General features: G+C 46.5%; 1 protein-coding gene across 2 annotated transcripts; it reads right to left on the bottom strand.

Annotated features, from left to right (window-relative positions):
* Positions 1 to 1,836: 1,836 nt before the first annotated feature.
* myocd (myocardin) lies at positions 1,837 to 21,744 on the bottom strand. Of its 2 annotated transcripts, XM_080835901.1 has the most exons (13): positions 21,625 to 21,744; positions 16,659 to 16,724; positions 12,309 to 12,364; positions 11,803 to 11,878; positions 11,093 to 11,266; positions 8,176 to 8,357; positions 7,217 to 7,321; positions 6,690 to 7,015; positions 6,154 to 6,307; positions 4,836 to 5,954; positions 4,418 to 4,564; positions 3,213 to 3,270; positions 1,837 to 2,783 (listed from the first exon to the last, which is right to left on the bottom strand). In XM_080835901.1, the coding sequence occupies exons 1-13, from the start codon at positions 21,689 to 21,691 to the stop codon at positions 2,272 to 2,274; spliced, it is 3,042 nt and encodes a 1,013-aa protein (XP_080692027.1). In that variant the 5' UTR covers positions 21,692 to 21,744; the 3' UTR covers positions 1,837 to 2,271. The 2 variants fall into 2 exon arrangements, with proteins under 2 accessions (XP_080692027.1, XP_080692028.1); XM_080835902.1 differs by lacking the exon at positions 11,093 to 11,266.
* Positions 21,745 to 22,292: the final 548 nt, after the last annotated feature.

The raw sequence follows: 22,292 nt of genomic DNA, 5'->3' as shown, positions 1-22,292 counted from the left end.
CTGGTAAGAATGGGGACGTTCCCATTTTAAGTGGTTCTTTTTTATGTAGTAAATTCTGTAGACATTAGATCTTTGGGGACATATAGTATTAACAGAAGACAATATTTCGAAGAAAACAAAATCATAAGTTACTTGGTTTTACATTCCATGATACTAAAACATAGCTTGCTCTTAGTAGTAAGATATAAGAACAATGCATGGTTAAAATGGCAGTACTTGGATATCTTTGTTTTTTATCATGAATCCCATTGAGACGTTAAGGAATGTCATATAAATACCAAATGTATAAATATTTTAAGGAAAAACAAAAATAAATATATTTGAGTGTGACCCTTGGGCTGTTCAAATTGGGGATAGCTATATGGAGGACCATACATGCCACATTAGAAAAAAAGATGCATTACATCTCGAAAATGCAACTTTACATTTTAAAATTGTGACTATATTTCACCAGAATCTCACTATACTAATAGTGAACTTGTATACTAGAATACACATTTATATACCATGGTATTGTGATTTATACCATATTTATGACCATAATTATGACTTCCATGTCTCAAAAATGGAGACATTATTATATCACACAACTCTGACTTTCATCCATAGAACAGCAACTTTGTATACAGGTTTATACAGATGAAAATTGTGGCTACATCTCAGAATTGAGTTATTCCTGAATGGGTGCAAATGCAAAGACACAACTGCTAGACAGTTAGAATCACAATTAAAAGATATTAAGATATAAAGTTTGGTACAGGTACAGTTCCAAGATGTAGTCACAGGTCTAAGACATGATGTTGACGTGTGTTGATAGTGCCACAGTTATGAATATATGTCTTGTAAAATAAAATACTGGTAAATTACATTTGTGATATGTGAAGTACTTCTGAGAGAAAACAAAGTTGCTGGATAGACTTGTGAGATGTGAGATATAAGTTGCAGCTGTGAGATATACAGTCACATTCACTCAGAAATGTTGCCGTCAATCGTTAAAAATAACAATTCAATTACCAACAAAAATACTGTGTAAAACTCAGTTCACCTCTAGTCACATCTAGCTGTGTCGTCTGCAAATCTTTCTTAGGGCCAACAAGTAGGAACAAACCAATGAAATGATGAATCTGTCATTGTTTTACCTCAAGCTTATGCAGACAGACTTAGTGTCAACAGTGGCAATCATGGATTAGCTTGTTACTCTAGGCCGGATATGTCAACAATTCACAGACAATATAAAGCGGAATGTTTCCGCGTACAACTCATAATCATTGTTTTGAATAAGGCTTGAATGCAACAGGACAATTTTGCAGCACCACAACAGGACATGTCTTTAGCCTTTAAGCTGCCTGATTAAATTCTTTGGTTTTCACTGTGATTCTGTAGTGATCGTGTGCTGACCTCTAGCAGTTGACTTTTTAGTCCTTGGCAGTCCTCCAGTGATTCTGAGTGAAGTCACATTGATCAAAGATTGCTGTAGTCGTGTTTTATGTTCCGAAATAGGATGTCAGAGTCTCTCTCTGTTCATAGAAAGGCACTTAAGTTGGCAGTCTGCAGTTCAGCAAAAGGGATAAAAAAATGCTCACTCAGAATATAGCGTGATTTACGCTGCAACAACAATATATGCAAAAATAAGTAATGTGTGGTAAGGTCTATACTACTCAAGGTGCAATGTGAACATTCCCATATGTACAATAGAATATTGGAGTAGATGATAAAAATAGTATGTCTTCTGCTGTGTACCTTTCAACACCACACAACTGGCTGGGTATATATTTTTCCTCTGAATAATACAGTGTAATATTTACAAATTCTTCATCGTTGTAACAATCATAGTTTTGTAACATTTATGGTTTCGCTTTTTCTCTTATGTCCAATTCTGTTTGTAGATTTTTCTTGTTTCCAGTAATACAAACATATCATTACCCCAGAAGTCAAAACATGGGTTTCAAGTTTTAATGGACCATGAAAAAATCCATAGCAACTGCAAAACTACTCTAAAAAAATGGAAGGGTTTTCGATAAGGCAACGTTGGTGAATTTGTCCTTTACATTCAATGGAAAGACCTGATCAAAATCCATCCAGAATGACAAAGATGTTTGATGTGTTGTGTGCAGGTGCTGTGTCATTTTATAGAAGCAACTGGATTTAACATGGAGTCATAAAGAGTAACAAAATGGCACAAAGGCACGGAACTGTACAGTTCAAGGCTGGTTGTCTGAGTCGGGCAGGTTCTGTATCTCTCCCTCTCTATCTCAGTTTCTTTGGTAAACTTTACCAGTGCTCCAGGTGCAAATCCATTGCGGAGTTCAAGTTGATGTCAGTCACGTCCAGGAACTCCGTGTTGAAGATGCTCGGCCCGGACGGAGGCATGGCGCTGAATGCCGTGGCCGAGCTGGGCGGAGTCAGGTCCAGCCATTCCATGGTCTCCCACGGCGATTCCGTGAATGTCATCCCGAGGCCCTGGCCGTCAGTTGGGACGGGCGACACCTTGGTGGCCATCGGCGACAGCGGGGTGTCCATCATGTCACGGTTGCCAAGCATCTTGTCATCGTGGTGGGAGCTGACGAAGCTGCTGTTGCCAGCCTCCTCCACTGGGCCCTCGTCGCTGCCGATCTTGAGCAGGACGATGTCGCCCTGCCGGCTCACGGGACTGCTCAACAGTGCCTCAAGGTGGCAGTCCCCATGGCTCACACCGTGCTCGAAGGACATCTGGGAGGGCGACATGTGGCCATAGTGTCTATGGAACTTGGGCACTGCGATGCCACTGGCACTGCCCGCTGACACTGTAAGGTGAGGCACAACTTTGGTTACACAGGACCTCTCGTCCTTGGCGTTAGCCGGCATTTCTTGGAAGAGAAAGGGAAGGCGAGGAGAGGGAAGGGGAGGGGATGGAGGGAGGGAGGGAGGGGAACATAGCACACAGCACAGGGGATTTAATGACTGTGTCCAGGCCAAGGCTGGAGTTCATTAAAGGGTGATATATAGCCCTTGTGACTGAGGGTGGCAATCAGTGGGAGGTCAGGCTCCAACGGGTTTCAGTTTCAAGACAGTGATTCATTTCCATCAAGACACGGAAAAACAATTCCAACACTACTATTTAACACCTCTGAAATTACAGGCAAAACATTATAGTTAATCTAATCATAAAAGGGTTTACCATTTAGCAGATGTACTGTATATGGCAAATGTGAACGTAAAAGTTATCCACTCACCTCCACTTTCAATGAGTACGTCGAGAATCTCATCCATCTGTTGACTTCTAGTCAGTTGCTGAAACACAGGAAGGTGTTTGAGCTTCAATCATTCAAGCCATCTGTGGCTGAGATGTTTGCCACTGGCAGATCTGTATTTCTACTGCTAGCAACCAGGACATTTAAACTTAGCAAATAACTATACAACTTCAAGGTACTACAACAGTGATGACCTGCAATACGGGTTCACAAGTTCAGTTTAGTAAATATGGACATGCCAATGAGCAAAACATACTTCCTGTTCATATCGAAAGTGGATTGTTTAGTCTACTTCAATTAATAGTGTCATGTATTACTAGCAGATGCTGCTGTTATGATTGCAGCGTACACAGCAGCTAACCCCCCAGCCACCCACCCTACTGTTTCATTTTCACATGGCATGTCCCTCATAAATCCAGTCATGTCACAACACCTTGTATCAGGGTGCAGGGAAAACTTAGGGCCGGTGGTGCTAAGCTAAAGGGCTTTGTGAACCAGCTAAACTTACAATGGAAGTTGAGGAGTGAAAGCTACCTAGTGATTAGCAGTTAGCTGTTAGCGGGTGGTGCCCAGAGGTGGATCGAGGAGGGGGGTTGGAGGGGTGGGGGTGGGGTTGCGCAGCGTTAGGGGGAAGCTGATCTGTTTTACCTGCTTGACTGCATCCTCATAGCAGGGGGGCTGTTTAATCTTGGATGCAGCGGGTTCTGAGCTACAGAAGGCAGTGGAGGTGATGGGGCACTTGGGGCCGGGGTGCCGGGGTGAGTGCATAACTGCCATCTACATGAGGAGATAGACGGGGCATGATGTTAAAGGGTGGATGAGAGAGGACTGAGAGAGATGAAGCTGTCTGTCTATGGATGGGGTGAGAAGGAGAAATACAATGCAGAAACGTTGGCTGAGGAAGGGGATGAAATTAATTTATGTGATTGTGATATGATTTGTGAGTTGAGCTGTTAAAATGAAAGGTAGTGAGCGATACATAGTGTATGTGGTTGGTAATCCCTGATGTTAACTTTTACATGGTGAAAGCGCACTGAATTGCTGACTGCCCCGAACTCACAAATGTTGATGAATCCACCAGTAGTTTTATGGTGATTAGTCAGCATATACTTGAGTAGTTCTGTAAGCTGATTTCCTTATAGTTCTAAGTATTAAATAAAGTTTTGTGCACTGTCGTTATCACACACCTTGGGCTGCATGTGGGGGCTTTTGGCTTTGGAGGTGGCTCTTTCATTGAGGCCCAAATCAGTTGGGCTGGTGTATATGGCCTGCAGACCTCTCTGGTCAGAGGGATAGGGGCAGTTTAAGGACTGACTGACATTCTTCTGCTGGATCTGTGAAAGAGGAAAACACATGGGCATGTGTTAGCTCGGGTCAAAGGTTCTTTATTAACTGTTACAAAGTCAGGAGGAAGATCAACACACTTCAGTTTGCACTACTTGTGTCATAATATAATATATAAGTAAATATTAACTATAAGTATGTTTTGTTGTACCATCATGTTGTTTGTATTATGACATCAAATACTATTATTCACCACATATTGCATACTATTATATTATATCACACACAGTATTCAACTTGCCAATAAATAAGGTACTGTACCAGCATGTTGCGAGGCCTAGTGCCGCCTTGGGAGTGGGCACAGCCATCCCTGCCCATAGGGGGCGACATCATGTAGGGGTGGTTGGGTGACGAGGACAGGCTGTTTGGCTGGGGGCTGCTGGAAGTCTTGGTGCCCGGTGAGTCTTGTGGGGAACACTGGGGGCTGAGGAAGGCAGAGAGGCCTGTGGGGCTCCGTGATGGCGGGGCCTCCGGGCACCGCGGCAGGGCTCCCATCATGCCACAGTGCCCCATGCCCTCCATGCAGCTGCTGCTGCCGCCACCGTTGGGGTGCCCGCCGCCGTTCTTCATGGTCTTGGAGGCCAAAGGGCAGCTGGAGGCGACGTGCTCCTGCTTGACCGATACATTGGCGTAGAAGTGCTGCATCTGGTTGGGGTTTGGGGGGTGCAGGTGGAGGCCGTGCGGTTGCTGGCCATGATGAGGGCCCAGTGGGTTGCCCTGGCCCTGGGGCAGCAGGGGTAGATGAGGAGTAGCTGACTGAGGAGGAGGAGGGGGGATCTGGTCCTGGAAGCCGTGGGTGCGCTTACGCTTGTGCAGCTGCATGCGTAGCTCCTCCACCTGCCGCTGCTCCTGGTGCAGCTTCCACGTCAGCTCCTCGATCACCTTCTGCTTCTCCACCAACATCTTGTCCTTCTCAGCATCCTGCCCCGGCCCACCGTCTCCTCCGCCCCCCGTCCCGTGACAGCCACCATTGCTTCCTCCTCCTCCGAGGCCACCCGCCAGGCTCTCGTCGGCGCTAAGTTGGCCCGGGGAGGCCTGGAGGCCGAACTGCGGCGAGGACATGGTGACGTCGCTGAAGCTGTCCGGCAGGGAGCCGCTGACCGACAGGTCGGACGAGGCGGGCGAGATGGGCGGCGTGGAGCTGGTGCTGCAGAAGGGGTAGTAGCCGCCGTGCGACATGGCGCTGGACGAGCTCGGCGACTGGTAGGAGGACAGCGAGCCGGTGGGCGTCACGGGGAACGTCACCGTGGTGATGTCGCCGGGCTGTGAGGGCGAGCCGGAGATGGGGTCTCTGAAGGGGCGGAGCCGCTCGATTAAGGCGGTCTTGGTTCCCGACACTGGGAGACCCCGGATTCTCAACTGTTGCCTCAGCTCAGACACCTTAAGTGGCATAGTAACACAATTAATACCATGAGGTTTGACAATGAAAAGCAGGCAATTGAATAATAGGTTAGAACAGAATAAAACTGTATTTGTGACAAAACTACATTTGGTAAAGTTAATCTAAAAAACAGATTGAAGACATTTCTTTTACAGTATATACTGTATATATGTTTTATGTATATAAACTGACACATACTTTCAGGTCATCGAGGTTGGGAGGCAGAGGGCCGGGCTTGACAGCGTTGACAGCGGTTGGACTGCAGTAGGTGGTCTTCACTGGAGACGAGGAGCTGCTCACTGTACTGCTAGGGGCACTCGAGCTACACGTGGACAACTGCTCACTGGACTGCCTGGTGGACAGAAGGCCATGCAGCTTAACAGTCGCCCAGGTGGGAAAGACACTGGGACATTCATGAACTTCTCAGAAGACCTCGTATCAGAGGAATGAGTTGGACGTGTCAATACAATTACTATACAGAAATATAAATGGTGCTGTCACAACAGTTATCGATCAGTAATGACATTATCTTTTAATGATAAATGTCTGGTGATTTACAATGATGTTCATCTATAATATTTTAGACTCATTTTGAATAGTATCGAATTTAGCCCCTAACTAAGTGAAGTCTATATCTATATCACCGCGGCAAGCTCAAAAGCAGAAAATAAAAAAGGACAGACAAAGGAATAGAAAATAACCTCTTGTTTCATCAAATACATTTTCAGACTGACCTGTTGCCTTGCTGCTGGTGCAGAGGCTGGTAGCTGAAGCTCTGGGACTGGTGATGATGCTGCTGTTGCTGTTGCTGTTGCTGTTGCTGTTGCTGGGGGCACTGGGAGTGCTGCTGCTGCTGCTGGTGCTTCTGCTGGCTGAGGATCTGTAGCTGCAGGAAGAGCTGCTGCTGTTGGAGCAGCCGGGCGTAGGCCGAGTCCATGGGCGGAGGGGACTTCTCCGCCTTCTGGTCGGGGGGGATGTACTGGTGGTACTTCAGCTTCTTGACTTTGGGCTTGATGTCTTTGGGCTTCTTGTGGCGGTTTTTGTCTGATGTCTTAGGGGGCTTTTTTTTAGGGGGGGGGGGATTAGATAAGTAAATGAATTCATAAGGGCATGATGATTGGTGAAGTGAATGCATTATTTTTTATTCATTATTATGAAGGAATTATGAGGGGCCAATTGTAAATCTGTCCAAGTGCAGTTTGAGTGAATGACCTTTAAATAAGGTGGCGAGTCAGAAGCCCTCAGAGAAGGTCTGCCTTACCTTGACTATGGCAGGGACAGGGATAGGAGCTGTGGCTAGTTTGCTGTTTGACTCCAGAGCATTCTCCGCTTGACCATGATTGACAGAATCACTGCAGTGGGATCCCTGAAAAACAAAATACAAAAATTAATAATAAAAAACTCTCATCATTTTCAGTTTCCTCAATAAAAAAAACTTCCTACCACTGAAACTGTGTACTGTTATATTCTTTTGGCAGAATACAAATTGCCCATAGAAAGATGATATCAGGGCCGTAAAAACCAACTATCATGGTAATGTCTGCTTTGGGGGAGTGGGCTGAGGCGTAGAGGAAATGGCAGCCACAGGCACATGGCTCCAGGCTCCACGTGAGGACATGGAGTCTCCTGGCATCTGACTCATTTATGAGAGCATGGCCGAAGGTTTGTCATGCCTGGAGCCATAGTGGAGAGAAGGGGGGGAAAAAGTACCCTTGGTACCCTCTCTTTCCACTTCAAGAGAGAGGGAGAGGGAGAGAGAGAGAGAGAGAGACTGGCATTTCGAGAGTGGGCCCTCTGCCAAAGACCTGTCATAGACTGGGTAACGGTCTCTCAAGAGTCTGAGCAGAACACTGCACTTCCCCATGTGACAACAGGGGGCAGACTCATCTAAGAGATTACAGTCATTTACAAATTGACAATTCTGTTGGGAACTCAGCAAGCCCTCACTGCTGAGTTACATTACATGGTTGGTGAATTCAATTCCGTTCTATTTGAACAGACACCACCCAGTTTAATGAAACCCTGACTCTTTTTTTAAAACACAGACAGAAAAGCTTGCACCACAAAAGTACCTTTGCTTCAGACGAATGTTTACTCAGCTGGCCATAAGATCCCAGATCAGACGTTTTAGTTCGGTTTTATGAGTTCTGTGTTTTGTGCGTGTGTGTGTGTGTGTGTGTGTGTGTGTGTGTGTGTGTGTGCAGCAGCACAGCACCTCACCTGTGGTGGGCTCGTGAGGGAGGAGGAGGAGGAGGGCGATGCGTTGCCCTTTGTCTCGGTGAGGGGGCCTGCCGAGCCCTGGGACTCGTCACTCAGGGGATGGTCGGGGGACAGGCTCTCACTGCTGCTGTCCTCCTCAAAGGCGTACGAGTCCTCCTGCTTGGGGAACTTCCCATGGTTCACTGCAGGGATAAATAAAGATAGCGGGCCGGACTGTGAGAGGAGAGTACCACACACAGGCAGATAAGTGGAGTACACAAGATGTTGGGGAGGAGGGGGGGGGGGGATGAAAACAGAACAAGGAGAAGAAGACAGGAAGAAACGCAGATTATGTGTGGAGATGAACCGATTGAAAAAAAAGAAAAAGAAAAGAGGATCAACATTAGAAAGATCTAAAGAGAGGATCATTATTGTCATGTGCACTTAAAGAAAAATAGAAAAATAATGTTGGACAGACTGCTTTAAAGGTTTGTGTGTGTGAGCACACATGCATTTCAGTTGAATGTGTGCGTAAGTGTTTGGTGGCGTTTAACACAATGGGCCTGGGCATTGTTGCAGTCTGCCATTCTTTTGTCACTTGCCACCTAGTCAAACAATTGGCCTGGAGGTGCCAGGATGTAGTTGGGAAAGACTGAGTAGACCACTTCACTGTGGAGGGACTCGAGATAACAACAGCAATGAAGGCTACCCTCTATCAGCAGCAGAGGTCAGCTCAGAGGTTACTACAGGGATACTGTGAGTGTGTGTGTGTATGTGTGTGCCATGCCTGCGTGCATTTTTCTGTGAGTGAGACTGTGTGTGTGTGTGTGTGTGCATGTGTGTGTGTGTGTTGTCAGGGAATGTGTCCCTAAGTGCTCGTGTGGTGTGTGTGAAAATGTGTAAGTGTGTGTGTGTGTGTGTGTGTGTGTGTGTGTGAGTGTATGTCCATGTTCTTGTCTGATTGTGTATTTGAGTCCCTGTGTGCTTGTTTGTGTATTTTGAGGAGTGAGGGGGGGGGGGGGTTTGGAGGCTGAGCGAGTTTCATTCTGGTATCTCAACATGTGACTTGCCAGAAAGCACAGACCCTGGTTTCAATCACGCCCCGCCACACTCCTCTATCGCACTCTTGGTCGCGAGCCGAGTGCTGGGCGGCTTGTCGCTGAACGTCGGGGCAGAGTGACCCCTGGTGTTATTTCCTCCACCTGTTGATATTGGCCCCACGCTCGCCCACCATAACAAGACGCGGGGGACACCTGACTGCAACCTATCTACCCATTTTGTCATCTGAGGTCACTGTGAACAGGCCCACAGCTGATTGCTGATTACTCCTTTCTCCCAGATACTCTATCTGTACAACTGCACGACTAACAAAAAAAGATTAGCAGGGGGAGTTCTGCAATGTATCCAACTTAACCAGTTAGGGCCTCAGTTTAAACAGACCTGAAATCCAGTTTCCTCGTTCCTCTCTGCTCTAGTACAATTTTGTGATAAAAAAAAGAGTTTGCTCTGCAAGCCATCTCTGTCCCACAAACCGCAGGGCCCTCAGTAAAACACGTTGCGGTCTTGCAGACGTACAAACAAAGGACTTTGGGGGCATCTGCAGCTTTAGGGGTCTCGGGGCCCCGTGGACGACAGACAGCTGGGGAACAGCCATGTCTTGTCAGCCACCTTTGTAGGTGGTTCGCTGGAGCCATATAAATCATGTGTAGTCAAAACAGAGTCGGAGGGGAAAGGAGGGGTGGGGGAGGGGAGGGCGAAACGGGGGGAGCCCACGTTCATTTGATCTTGAGAAAGAGGGTAGATCTAAATACAGCTGCTGTTTGTCTCCGTAAAACACGCTTCTTTTTGTAGAGGGATAATGTAAACTAACAAGCCGCCCAACCTAACGGCGGGTGGCTTATGCAATTCGTTTGCCCCAGCGACGGCAGGAGGATAGAGGAGAGAGGATGCTTTTGAGTGTGTATGACAAAAAAACAAAAACAAAACAAAACATAACATCAAGGGGATCCAATGCAACAACTTTGCTGTGACATGCAGCATTGTAAACATGTTGCAATCTAACGGTGGTGAGGGAAGGAGAACAACCCTGTAAATCAAATGTTGTTTGTTAGGAACGGGATGAAGGAGGAAGAGAGGGGGACCTGAGACGGAGGGATGCTAAGGAATTCTTCCCAAACATTTCCAGAATAGCTGCGCGTTGCACTGAGTGAAGCGTCAGACAGAGATGATGAAAATGTCAAAGAACCTTGACATGCAGACATGCGTTGTTATTGTTGGTCCCTGGAAGCAACCGCAATCACGTCAAGACTGTTTATTTAAATCCGAGCACAACCCAACCTGATGGTGGAATTTATGCTTTGACAAATAACTTTGAGATAATACAGTTATCCCTGTCATGTTTTGAGACTTCTTGATTTTGTTACATACCAGAATATTAATCCCCCCATCAGTGAAGTCATCAACATAACAAAAGCTCAATGTTCGTCTGAGATTTCCAAATATATTGAATGTCACAACAAGACTGTTCTTCATTAAGTTTGATAAATGCCTAGCAAACAGCAAAAAGATTATTTGTTCCAAAAATCGTGTTGTTATTTCAGAGCAATGTTTACAGGGATTTAGATGGGCCGTTGTTAGGATGAGTAGTGATGAATTCTGCCACAGCACGACTACCGAATCCTTGCTATATATTAGCGTCCCTGCTATTGCAAGTCCAGGACCGTCTACAAAGCAAGGTCAGTTTGTGCCTGGATGAATATTTTAGGACAAGTAGAGGGATGCAGATGAAACGTTGAGGTTGAGTAGAGATGAATGTGCGGTGAAGAGAAGGGGCAGCATTTTACACTCAAATACGTGTTTTAGTCACAGTTCTAGTCACAAGGTATTTCTCACGCAGTTGAAAAGCATTCCAACTCTTCTCATTTTCCCACTGTGATACCTCTCATGACCGCCTCTTTAACGGTCGAGTCGGCAGGAATGATATTCTTTTCGACCAGCTCCAGAGGACCAGGCCTGAGAGCGATTTTCTCGTTAAGGTCGTCCGCAAGCCGGGCCCGTTTTAATTTCGTTGGAGTTTCGCGGTGTGTAGGCGAGCCCTCGCTGGATGCCGAATCTGTGCGGTAAACAAAACAATCGTGACATCTATTAATCCCCCCCCACTTCTGAGACTGATGCAAAGGCATTCCGCAGGGCCACATACATGATGCAGTTACAGCGAGAGAGAGGGAGAGGGAGGGTGAGCGCAAGTGATCTGCCGGTAGAGTAAACAGTTATTGTGTGTGCTTCCAAGTCGAGGCGCACCCAGAGCAATCAGTCAACGGCGACCAAGCGCCGTCGGCTTACAGCAGTGGTGTCAGAATGCCTCACGGGTAAACACACATGCAGTGTGTGTGTTTGTGTGTGTGTGTATGTATGTGAGGGCGCGTCAGCCAAGAGCCATGCAGTATGTTTGTGTTTGGCAAACATGTTTTTGTATATCTCCACCACAGTCGCCGAGATCACGTTTTTTGCATTTCGAAAACATGGGGGTAGGCCGGAGGAGCGCATGGAGGTGGTTATTTGCATGCACATGTATTGTTGTAAGCCTTGTTTTGGTTTAGTTGCTCTTTGAAGCCATTGTTATCAAGAAAGCTAAACTGTGGGTCTTACCTGGTAATATTCGCATCTTGACCAGGTCTGACTTCTCTGGTCTACTTCTGATTTTATGTTTTAAGTAATCCCCGGTCTGCAAAATATTAACATAACCAATTATCGAATCTGAAATTAGGCGTAGCTTTAATGTTGTTTCACTGGACTTTGGCTAGTAGACATGCAAGTCAACTACAAATTCAGTTTAACCAATTACATTTTCAGTATTTACACTATTGAGTCAAAGTGGTTAAGTTGTTTAGTCTTTCTTGATTAAGTGTGTTTTATCTTTAAGTGTCTTTCCAATTCACTGTCAGCTAACAGTACAAGAAGATCTCATATATTGAGGTAGAGTTGTAGATTCAATCGAGTCTTTAAATTACTTCATACCATAAGGGGAGCTGCATTTAAGCACAAAATCTAGACTAGATCTCCTGTATTGCTTTTGAAAGTGAATCACTTTGTTTTCTGGAGGTTTCTGCTGTTGTCGATGGATTAATATTGACAGTGTGGCATCTGCCTCTAACCTTGGAGCGCTCAAGACTTTTCCTCTGCTCATGGAATGCAGCTGGGCTCTTCAAGGCTGGAAAAATAAATGAAAGCGAGCTAAATAAATGTGATACACGCATATCGTCTAGTCCGTCTGCGCACATTTTGTCAGTAAATCCTACATAATTAATGTCTGGCAGTACCTGTGCTGGCTCACTCTCTCAGTTTCTCTGCCTCGCACTGATTACCATTTGCTGGATAGTGGGCTTGATTGAATTGCAAGCTTGATTGCAATACGGTGGAAGTTGTGGTGAGAAGAGTTTTTTTTTTTGGTCAGCTACTCCCCCCCCTTCATTTCTTTTTTTTTTTGCTTATTTTTTTTTGTTATGTCTACTAGTCTTTCATCAAAGTTTGGATATGAATCACAGCAACATTGGAGAGCGATACACCCCAGACTTTCCAGGTGTGTTTCAAAATAAGAGCCCCCAATGAGTTTTATGTTGTTTCTGCATTCTTTTCAACATTCTTTTTCACATGCTCACTGTAAGTAGTTGCTTCCCATCGCGATCTCCTAACTATAATCAATATGCAAATCTGAACACATGGACCAGACCAACAGCTCTCGACACTCCCATCCACACTCCACGACGACTTAGCCGGGAAGCAGAACCAATGGGTTACACTGACAACTGATTCTTAACCCCTCCTCACCCCCCCCACCCATCAGTAATTAGTAACCCTGCCTCAGATATGGCAGAGCCACTGCTGATAACGGCTTCCTAATCTCTGCAAATGGGCCTCTGTTGCTCTGTGACCTGCCAACTGAAGTGTCTGAACCGGGGTGATTAGATGGAGCCCCTTTACGCCGTCCCTTCCATGTAAAGGACCTCTGACCCCTATCCCTCACGCTAAACAGACAGGACTCGCTTGCCGCAGGTTAAAAAGATTGCATAACAGACGTACACACAAGGGGCCTGACAGGTTAATATTCTCGAGGGAAGAAAAGCTACTGGCTGGTGTGGTTGTCATGGGACCAGGTTGTGTATGCCAACGGGATACCAGGCTGAGACTGCCCCTGCTCCACCTGCTGAAAGATGACAATGTGTATTCATAACCATCTCATTTAAAACTATAGGCCGTGGGTAACAATGAAGACCACTGCCAAATCTATGATGTGTGTGTGTGTGTTTGTTTGTGTTTGTTTGTGTGTGTGTGTGTGTGTGTGTGTGTCCACCTTTACTTTGGTATGGGGCTGACCAAATACTACACAAAATGTCAACACATACACTGCACAGTGATGCTAGAGAACTATAACCACCAGGAACACTTGCTAGGATGTAGCTGGGACCTGTGATCCCGTCAGACACAGACACAGGCACACACAGAGACACACACACACACACTCACACATACGAGACAGCCAGGCATTTGTCGGCTGGCTCCTCCCAGGTCACACGCCGACCAGCCCTGAGAGGCCTGACTTCTGCTTTCAAGAGCCTAATAAACACCAGATGTTTCTGAAGAAATGTATACACAGCGCATACACACGCCCTGTCAAGCCTGCTCCCTTTCAACACACACACACACACACACACACACACACACACACACACACACACACACACACACACACACACACACACACACACACACACACACACACACACTCACTACACGCACACACACAAACGCACACGTGCGCACACACACACATCAATCTTAAGAAGAGGGATTTAGTTGTAACTTGTAGAAAGAGAATGGGGAGGAAGAGCAGGGTTTCCAAATGATACCTTGGAGTGGTGTTGATGTTGTACTCTTACACTTTGAAAGATCTTCTGGTTTTAAGCAAACCTAATGATAGCTGAGTATAGCAGGAATACCTAAGGTATAGCATACCTGGGTATAGCTGAGGATACTTAAAGCCGCCTTAATCAATGGGGGCTTAAGAATAGCTGAAGAACCAAGGTGGACTGGCATTCACTTGTTGTGGGGAAGCCTCTCAGTAATGCTTGGCTGTATACTGAGGTGTATTTGTTGTTGTCTCTGGTATTGTCATGTGTTCTAACCCATGGTGAGTATGGAGGGGGGTGGGTCTGGGACGCCATACGCCACTGTTGAGTCTTCTGGAGGTGTCAGTGAAATGCTCACAAAGGCGTCTTTCTTCTTGTTGGTAGGTATTGTTAAGTATCAGTATGATGATTGCAGTGCACCCTGTAGGCTAGGCCTTAGGCAAGGTTGTTGGGTGTGAGTACTTGCATGTGACAGCGGCCACTGTGTGAAGTGTCCAACCAATAGCACAAGGAATTTAACATCGTTTCCTGTGCGTAACTAAAAATAGTTAGCTGGGTTGGTCACTACGACATTGTCAGAGGCAAAAAGAAAATATTACAGGTCCAAACCATAAAGGCAGAATATTCCAGGAAGATTATCTCTTGAAACAGAAGCTTTGGACGTATAGCCACAGAAGGGAGTGACCAAGTAAACCAAACAGTTGTGCATCACTGGAAGTGGACATTTTAATACACATCCAAATAATATAATACCACTGCGTTACATTCTAGTCTAATCCATTAATGTTCTGAAGACCTCAAGACAAATGGATCGCTCTCGTTTAAACCAATTGAAAATAGTTCTTTGCAAAATCCTTTCAAAGGTCCACAGACCAATTAGGTTTGAAGCTTTTTTTTTCTCCTACTCCCTCTTTAGCTTTTATCTCTGGCAGACTCCGAGAAATTGATAGGACTAGGCTGGCCTCTGGATTCCTTTCCCGCATACACTTACTGCCGGTTATCTTAATGCTTATGGCTTTCTGCAAAAGGCCCAAACTGTGCCAGAGACACCATTCAACAGCCCCCTTTTAAAAATACCAATCCAATCCAAGTGCAATGATACACTGTCTGCCTATAGAATAGATATGCTCCAATGATACACTGTCTGCCTATAGAATAGATATGCTCCAATGATGCACTGTCTGCCTATAGAATAGATATGCTCCAATGATACATTGTCTGCTTATAGAACAGAAATGCTTCAATAGTTCTGTTGGAACACTTTTCTTGTGCAACTGTAAAGGGAAATAATGCAGAATCCATTTATACTGTAAAGATTAAGACAGCAATCTAACTTTCTTTTATTATTATTTAATTACAAAACATCAGTCTTCCATCTAATATGTTTTAGTGGACGACTGAGGGGGCAAACAAATAAACATTCTATTGTAAACCTCATGCATAACCTTCAGTCATCACCTGTAAGTGCAAACAAATGGGACACTTTAATCTACCATGGCACATATGTAATCACAACCTCAGTGAACTAACCATGTTATCAACCCCAGGGCCACTGAGTCAACCATGTACATTCAGTCTGGGGTGGGGGGGTGGGTGGGGTCCGGGGGCATGTTTGGGAGAGAGGGTGGGGGGATGGGGAGGGCTAATTTAAAGCATTGTCACATAGATCAACTTTCACAAGGTGTCAGGGGCCGCTGGGGTTGGTCTGCTTTATCGTGAGGTAGGTGCGTGAGGCACACTGCCAGGCCAATGCCACGGACTACAGGAAGGGGGGCTGGGGTGGGGTGGGGTGGTGGAGCGGGGGGTGGGGTGGTGGAGCGGGGGGTCAGGTTACAGACTTATGAGCCTGTCTGAACGGTCGGTGAATGCATCCTAACAGATATGCCCTCACAAATACACATACACGCTCTCTCACACACACACACACACACGCACACACACACACACACAGACACACACTCACACGCACACACACACACACACAAACACACACACACACACACACACACACACACACACACACACACACACACAAACAAACACACACATACAAACACAAACACACACACACAAACTCAAAAACCAACACACATACACACAGCTACAGATGGTACACAAATCCGCACACATGCACACACCAAACATACACACTGACAAATAAACACATTCACCTTCTTGAAAATACACATACACATACCCAGACATTCTCTAACACACACACACACACAGACACACACACACACACACAAAGTCACACAAAGTCACACTGAGCAGATAAACATGCACAGCATAGTCGTTTACATAGACTCTCCCACACAGACCCACACATGCATACCACACAAACTCTCTCTCTCTCCATCTCTTCCTCCATCTCTCTCCATCTCACCCTCTGCTACTCTTCACACAATGAGATCCAGGATGACGCATGCTATGACGCTCACTTGACACACTGAAGACGTGCTATGACTTCACAGAGCACCAGAGGAGGATGGGAGAGGGGAGGGGAGGAAATGAACAGGGTGGAGGGGGGAAGGGGGCAGATTTGGGGGATGAAGGGGGGTGTTTGCTGAGGGTCGGTCGGAGAAAGGTGCTACTCACGAGGCATGATGCCCTGGTCTGCCAGCTGTTCCCTCGTCCTCCTCTGTTGGAGCCTCAACTGCAAGACTGTGGGGTGTGGAAGGATGAGATGGAGGGAGGGAGAGAAAGGAAACAGAGAGAGAGAGAGAGAGAGAGAGAGAGGGAGAATGAAAGAGAGACAGAGAAAGTGAGGAAGAGACAGACTGAGTCACTGACTCACTTCAAAAGAATGACCTGCACCACCCTTTCCATGGCTCTTCTGGTGTGGCTGCTGGGAAAATCTGCGGACGCTGGTGTGCGGTAGCTAACCACACCAGATATGCACAGGGAATGTTTTCTGTGTGTGTGTGTGTTAGTGTGTGTGCGGTTTTCTTTGGGGGGGGTTTGAGCACAACCTGCGGTAAACACGAGACGTCCAGCATGCAGAGACCAGGGAGGGATGGGAGGCGAGAAAGGGGACCCCTGGGAAAGGTCTGTGACACTTGTGGCGACGCAGATGACTGACTAACCCCAGGAAACATTCAAAATAGGATGAAGGGAGTGAGAGAGGGGGAAAAACACATGGAGAACTGAAGCCGACAACATAAAATATGTTTTAAAACAGGATGCTGGAGTATGTTAAACACAGCTTCTGGCTTTTAAACAAATCGCACTGGTGTGTGGTCCCAAAGGGCGTAGGGCTGCTGGGGGGGTGGGGAGTGGGGTCATAACTGATAAACCATCGGCGGTTAGTCACCCCAAAAGTGTTTTTTTTTGTTTTGAGTTTATGTATCGCTCATTCTCTCTCTCTCTTTCTCTCTCTCTCTCCAACATATTCAACCTTGAAGTTGTGAGTAAGTAAAAGCACCTTTAATAGACAATCATTTGGTGATTTTTTGTACATACTAGATTTTATGCATGTGTAAGTTCAATAGCTGAATGTCAAACCTAAAGCTAGCTCACCTGTCTGGATGAGACACTGTAAGAAATGTGCTGCCGTTCATTTGTCCCTGTAGGCAGACGACCTTTCAGTGTTATCAGCACAGATCAAAGAATTTTCTCATTTCACCCTACCTGAGCTAAGGCCCGCTTGCAACATCTGCTTCTCTTTACATTACAGACACACACACGCACACACGCACACACACGCACGCACACGCACGCACACACACACACACACACACGCACGCACACACGAACGCACGAACGCACGCACGCACGCACGCACGCACACACACACACAGACACACACACGTCAGACACACACACAAACACACACACACACACACACACACACACACACTACATGACCACAACAGACGAACAAACTCAATTACCCAGCGTCCTCACGGATCACTCTGATAGACACTCGTCAGTCGTACATGTGGACTGCTTCACCTTAGAGCGCTCTCCAAGGCCACATTCTATTAGTTCACCTGTTTCATTCCAGGGCAATGAAACCCTATCTGCCACAGATAATGCCGGGATGACTGTCACTCTTCCTGGGGCAGCGTGGGTGGGTAAGGGGGAGCTGAAACACGGTCAACCCTCTGGGAGTACGCCTCAGCCAGGGTAGACGCGTGCAAGTGTGTGTGTGTGTGTGTGTGTATGTATGTGTGTTGGGGGGAGTTCTGATAGGGAGGGCCAAATCCCATCACCGATGATTGCTCTCAATAAGACTGATCACATCTTTTAAAGACACGCTGGATCGTGTATCACTAACTGCAATGGGAACCAGATGGTTGCGTTAATGGCTTAAAAATAGCTCGGGCCAGTTGTCTGCGGGGCATATACCTGCACAAACAGCATACTTCTTACAACAGGCTAAAGTGATTGAAGGCAATTATGTTAGACTGTCCAAATATTATTACTGCTTTATTTTCCCCCTCTCTCCCTAGTCAATGCTGTGAAAGTCTATCGGACAGCTTTTACATCATGACCTCACTAATGAAATATATAAACAAGCATCCTAGACCAGCAGACACACAAACACAGTCACACACACACAAACTCACACAGACACAAACACACACAAACACACACATACACACACACAAACACACACACACACACACACATAACCTACACATTTACCCCCACACACAAAACCTACACATTCACAATCTCATACACACTCAAAAATACACACACCTTACACATACACAAATATATAGGGATACATACACATTTAAGTTCATCAGACTCCTGAGCAGGTCAACCTGAACACTCAACTTGAATATAACTGACCAGAACAACTCGAATACTCCAACTGACAATACAACTAACAGCCACATACCAGTGGCATTTGTGGGATGTTTCCATCCTTCCATCAGATCACCGGGGCGCTGGGCAATTTGCATCAGTTGTTGCCCGACTTAAGTGGTCTGGGTGACTCAATGCGGCCATAAGCTAAGTTCATGACAGCCCCCTAGCAGCCGTTGCCCAGCTGTTGCCATGGGAGCAGGAGACCCTTGCCGTAACCCACAAATGTGCGCCGTCGAAATGCCTCCCCAAACTCCCTGTTGTTGGCAGCGCATTTTTGCTGGGTCAAGGATAACTTTTCTTTAATGGCAGTGATGGTTTGTGGTGAAGATGTATGTATGTATTGAGGGCATGTTATTCTGACTGGGTTGAGGTTGGCAATTTTGGAAAGGGAATTACGCAGTAGGAAGGGGCAGAAGACGACACACCCTTCAGAGTTCTTTTGAGTCGGCCAAACTTTACCACACACGTGCACATACTCCTAAACTAATGAAACAACAAATGCATTCCATGAGATCCACACACTCATATACACACACACACAATTTCCCTGTAAAGAGTTGCGTTCCGATTCTTGGTAATTCACCACGCCCTTGATGATCCTTGTCGACTGCCGGCATGTTTACGATTGGGGCTCAGGGCTGATTTATCATCCGCACTCGCACACCCTGTGCCACCTGGCTCTCCACAATCATCACTGGACGACAGAACGGTGATATACTCTATCTCTGAGAAGACAGCCATCTCTCAACAGGCAACTACAGTTACAGGTATGCGATTAGATACAACGCTAATGTTGTAGCAGCTTACTGTGTCCAGGACAAGAGTCCTGAATCATATGTGTAACATAACATTTTAAGAAAGGTGTGAGAGGTTGCTTTACAGATATCTCGTAGAAGTGTGTAATGCAGTCGACCAGCTTCAGCGACCCTATCGGACTTCACAAAAGACTGGCGAAAGTGGCTATAGAAACCCAAAGGGTGAGCATTCTTTAACCAACTTCATTATTTCAGGGGGGAAATCACACTGTTTAGCTGAAGTAAAACACCATTACATAATCTCAATCAATGTACACCCTATGTGACGGGAAGGGGGTTGGGTCCTAGCCTCTGCCTAACGACCACCCCCCACCCCCCACCCCCCAACAAACAAACACACACATAACAAACCAACACACACACACAAACACACAGTGTCCGGCTGTGGTTCAAGAGTGGGAGTGAGAGCGGGATTCGTCCACAGGGACTTTAGGCAGGCAGAGATCCCTATCTCTCTCCGGCTCTGACGCTCAGACTCCCCCCGGCTACCAGCCTCCCAGCAGCAGCAGCAGAAGCAGCAGCAGCAGTGGCGGTGGCGTCGGCAGCACAGGGCCCCCTCTTGGCCCGTCCAGTAGGGGGACGGGTAAACAGCCTCACATCTGCGGAACATTAGCGCACTAATGTGCCGCACTCAAAACAAACGGCCTTTTAAATGTTTTTCTCTATGCTTTTTTTTTTTCTTTCTCTCTCATCGTACTGCCTCTCACACATGAAGCTTAACATGTTCGCTTCCAAAGAGCCGCGTAGGTCACTGCCATCGACCCCTCCTTCCTCCAATCAGCCCCCACCCTCCCCCCTTCAAAGTTGCTCTAAACAAGAAGAAGGAAATGATCAATTTTGTCAACGGTTCCTGGTGGGAAACTGCTAAGCAGAAAGATCACAGCGGCCTTTACATCAATCCGTCCACACAGGCAACCCTAGCTTTAAAGCATTTTGGCTACCCTCTGGGTTCTCTGTTCTAAGTCTCATAAACTTCCCGGACTACTGTCACGCGTTGTCAACAAGCACACTTGCAGGAGATACTGAAACACGCCGATACGTCCTTTATGGAGCTAATGCAACGTTGCCCCATTGACTCTTTTATCAGAGAGGTGGCAGCATTGTTCAATATACATAAATTCCATGAGGTTTCTGAAACATACACAGTATGTGTGTCAGCACGAGAGTAAACACAACCACCATTCTCAGGACATGTGAATGGCAGAGAGGGAGAGATAGAGAGAGAGAGGGAGAAAGAGAGAAAGGGAGTAAGAGAGAGAGAGAGAGAGAGGCGGGTTAAGGCAGGGGAGAGAGTGTAGGAGATAAGGGTTGAAGAAGAGGGCAGAGATAAAGAAAGCAACGTCTGGAGAAGCAGCTTCTTGTGTGTGTGTGTGTGTGTGTGTGTGGGTGTGTGTGTGTGTGTAAATGTGTGTGTGTGTGTGTGTGTGTGTGTAAATGTGTGTGTGTGTGTGTGTGTGTGTGTGTGTGTGTGTACGTGTCTGTGTGTGTGGGGTACAGTGGGGCAGGGGTGGGAGTGGGGGTTAACTCCACTCCACACACAGTTTGGAAACACAGGTGAGGTCACCGGTGGGTCACACCCACATCACAACCAACTGATAATCTCCCGACCTCATAGAAATAAAGTCCTGCGAGCTAAAAATACTTAAGAGTAATCCCTGATGAGAAGGAGTGCATAGATATGGCTCTTATCTATCTGAGTCATGCATGCTTCGCCGTGATTTAACATGATGTGGAATACCAGAATGTGTTTTTAACGACGAAACCGAAACAACCTCGACCCCGCTGTCGCCATGACGAAGTGCAAAGCCGGGTTAACAGGTAGAGCAGAAGTTTTCAATCACAACGCGACACAGTGTGATGACTTTTGTCATTTAGTCTTATCACATGCATAAATGTCTGACAAAGAGGATAAACACAGAGACACTTACCTGATCTAAATTTGCTGCGAATCAATATTGAGTGCTCGGAGCCCAAAAGTGTCATAATGCTTGGCATAAAAGTTCCAGTGTTGAGAGGGTTTGTTTTCAAAAAAGAGGCACCATCGGAGTAAAAAGAGACACTTGTTTCTTCAAAGCCATGACCTCTGGGAGTAAGAGTGCATCATTAAAAAAGCCTAAGAGTGAGTATGAGGGAGGGGAAGAAATCATTAAAGCGAGGAATGCGAGAGAAGACAAAAATCATTCAGAGGCTTCACTTGTCTTGAGGAGGTTTAACACACAGTCTCTCTCTCTATCTCTCTCACACACACACACATATACAAAACGTGCACTAACACAGCAGACAAGCTCAGAGAGACAGCCAGCTTGCACTGCTCAACTAGCAGACGTTGGTCCTGTGTAGCGGAGCACTGACCCTTCTCTCCATGCAAGAGAAAATGATCTGGCTCTGACGTGGGGAGGGTCTAAAAACCGGAGGGGGCTCGGCCGGCGCCTCCTCCTCCTCCTCCTCCTCCTGATCTGAGTCAACCATCAGCAGCACCAGAGGGCTCTCCCCCCTTCTGAATGCCTGCCTCATGACATACTCTCATGCACTGCATGTACACACAGACACACACACACATACACACACACACACACACACACACACACACACACAC

Source organism: Sprattus sprattus (assembly GCF_963457725.1).
Source record: "Sprattus sprattus genome assembly, chromosome: 3".
NCBI classification, from domain to species: Eukaryota; Metazoa; Chordata; class Actinopteri; order Clupeiformes; family Clupeidae; genus Sprattus; species Sprattus sprattus.
Note: the sequence above shows the minus strand (reverse complement) of the source record. Positions and strands in the feature narration are given on the sequence as shown.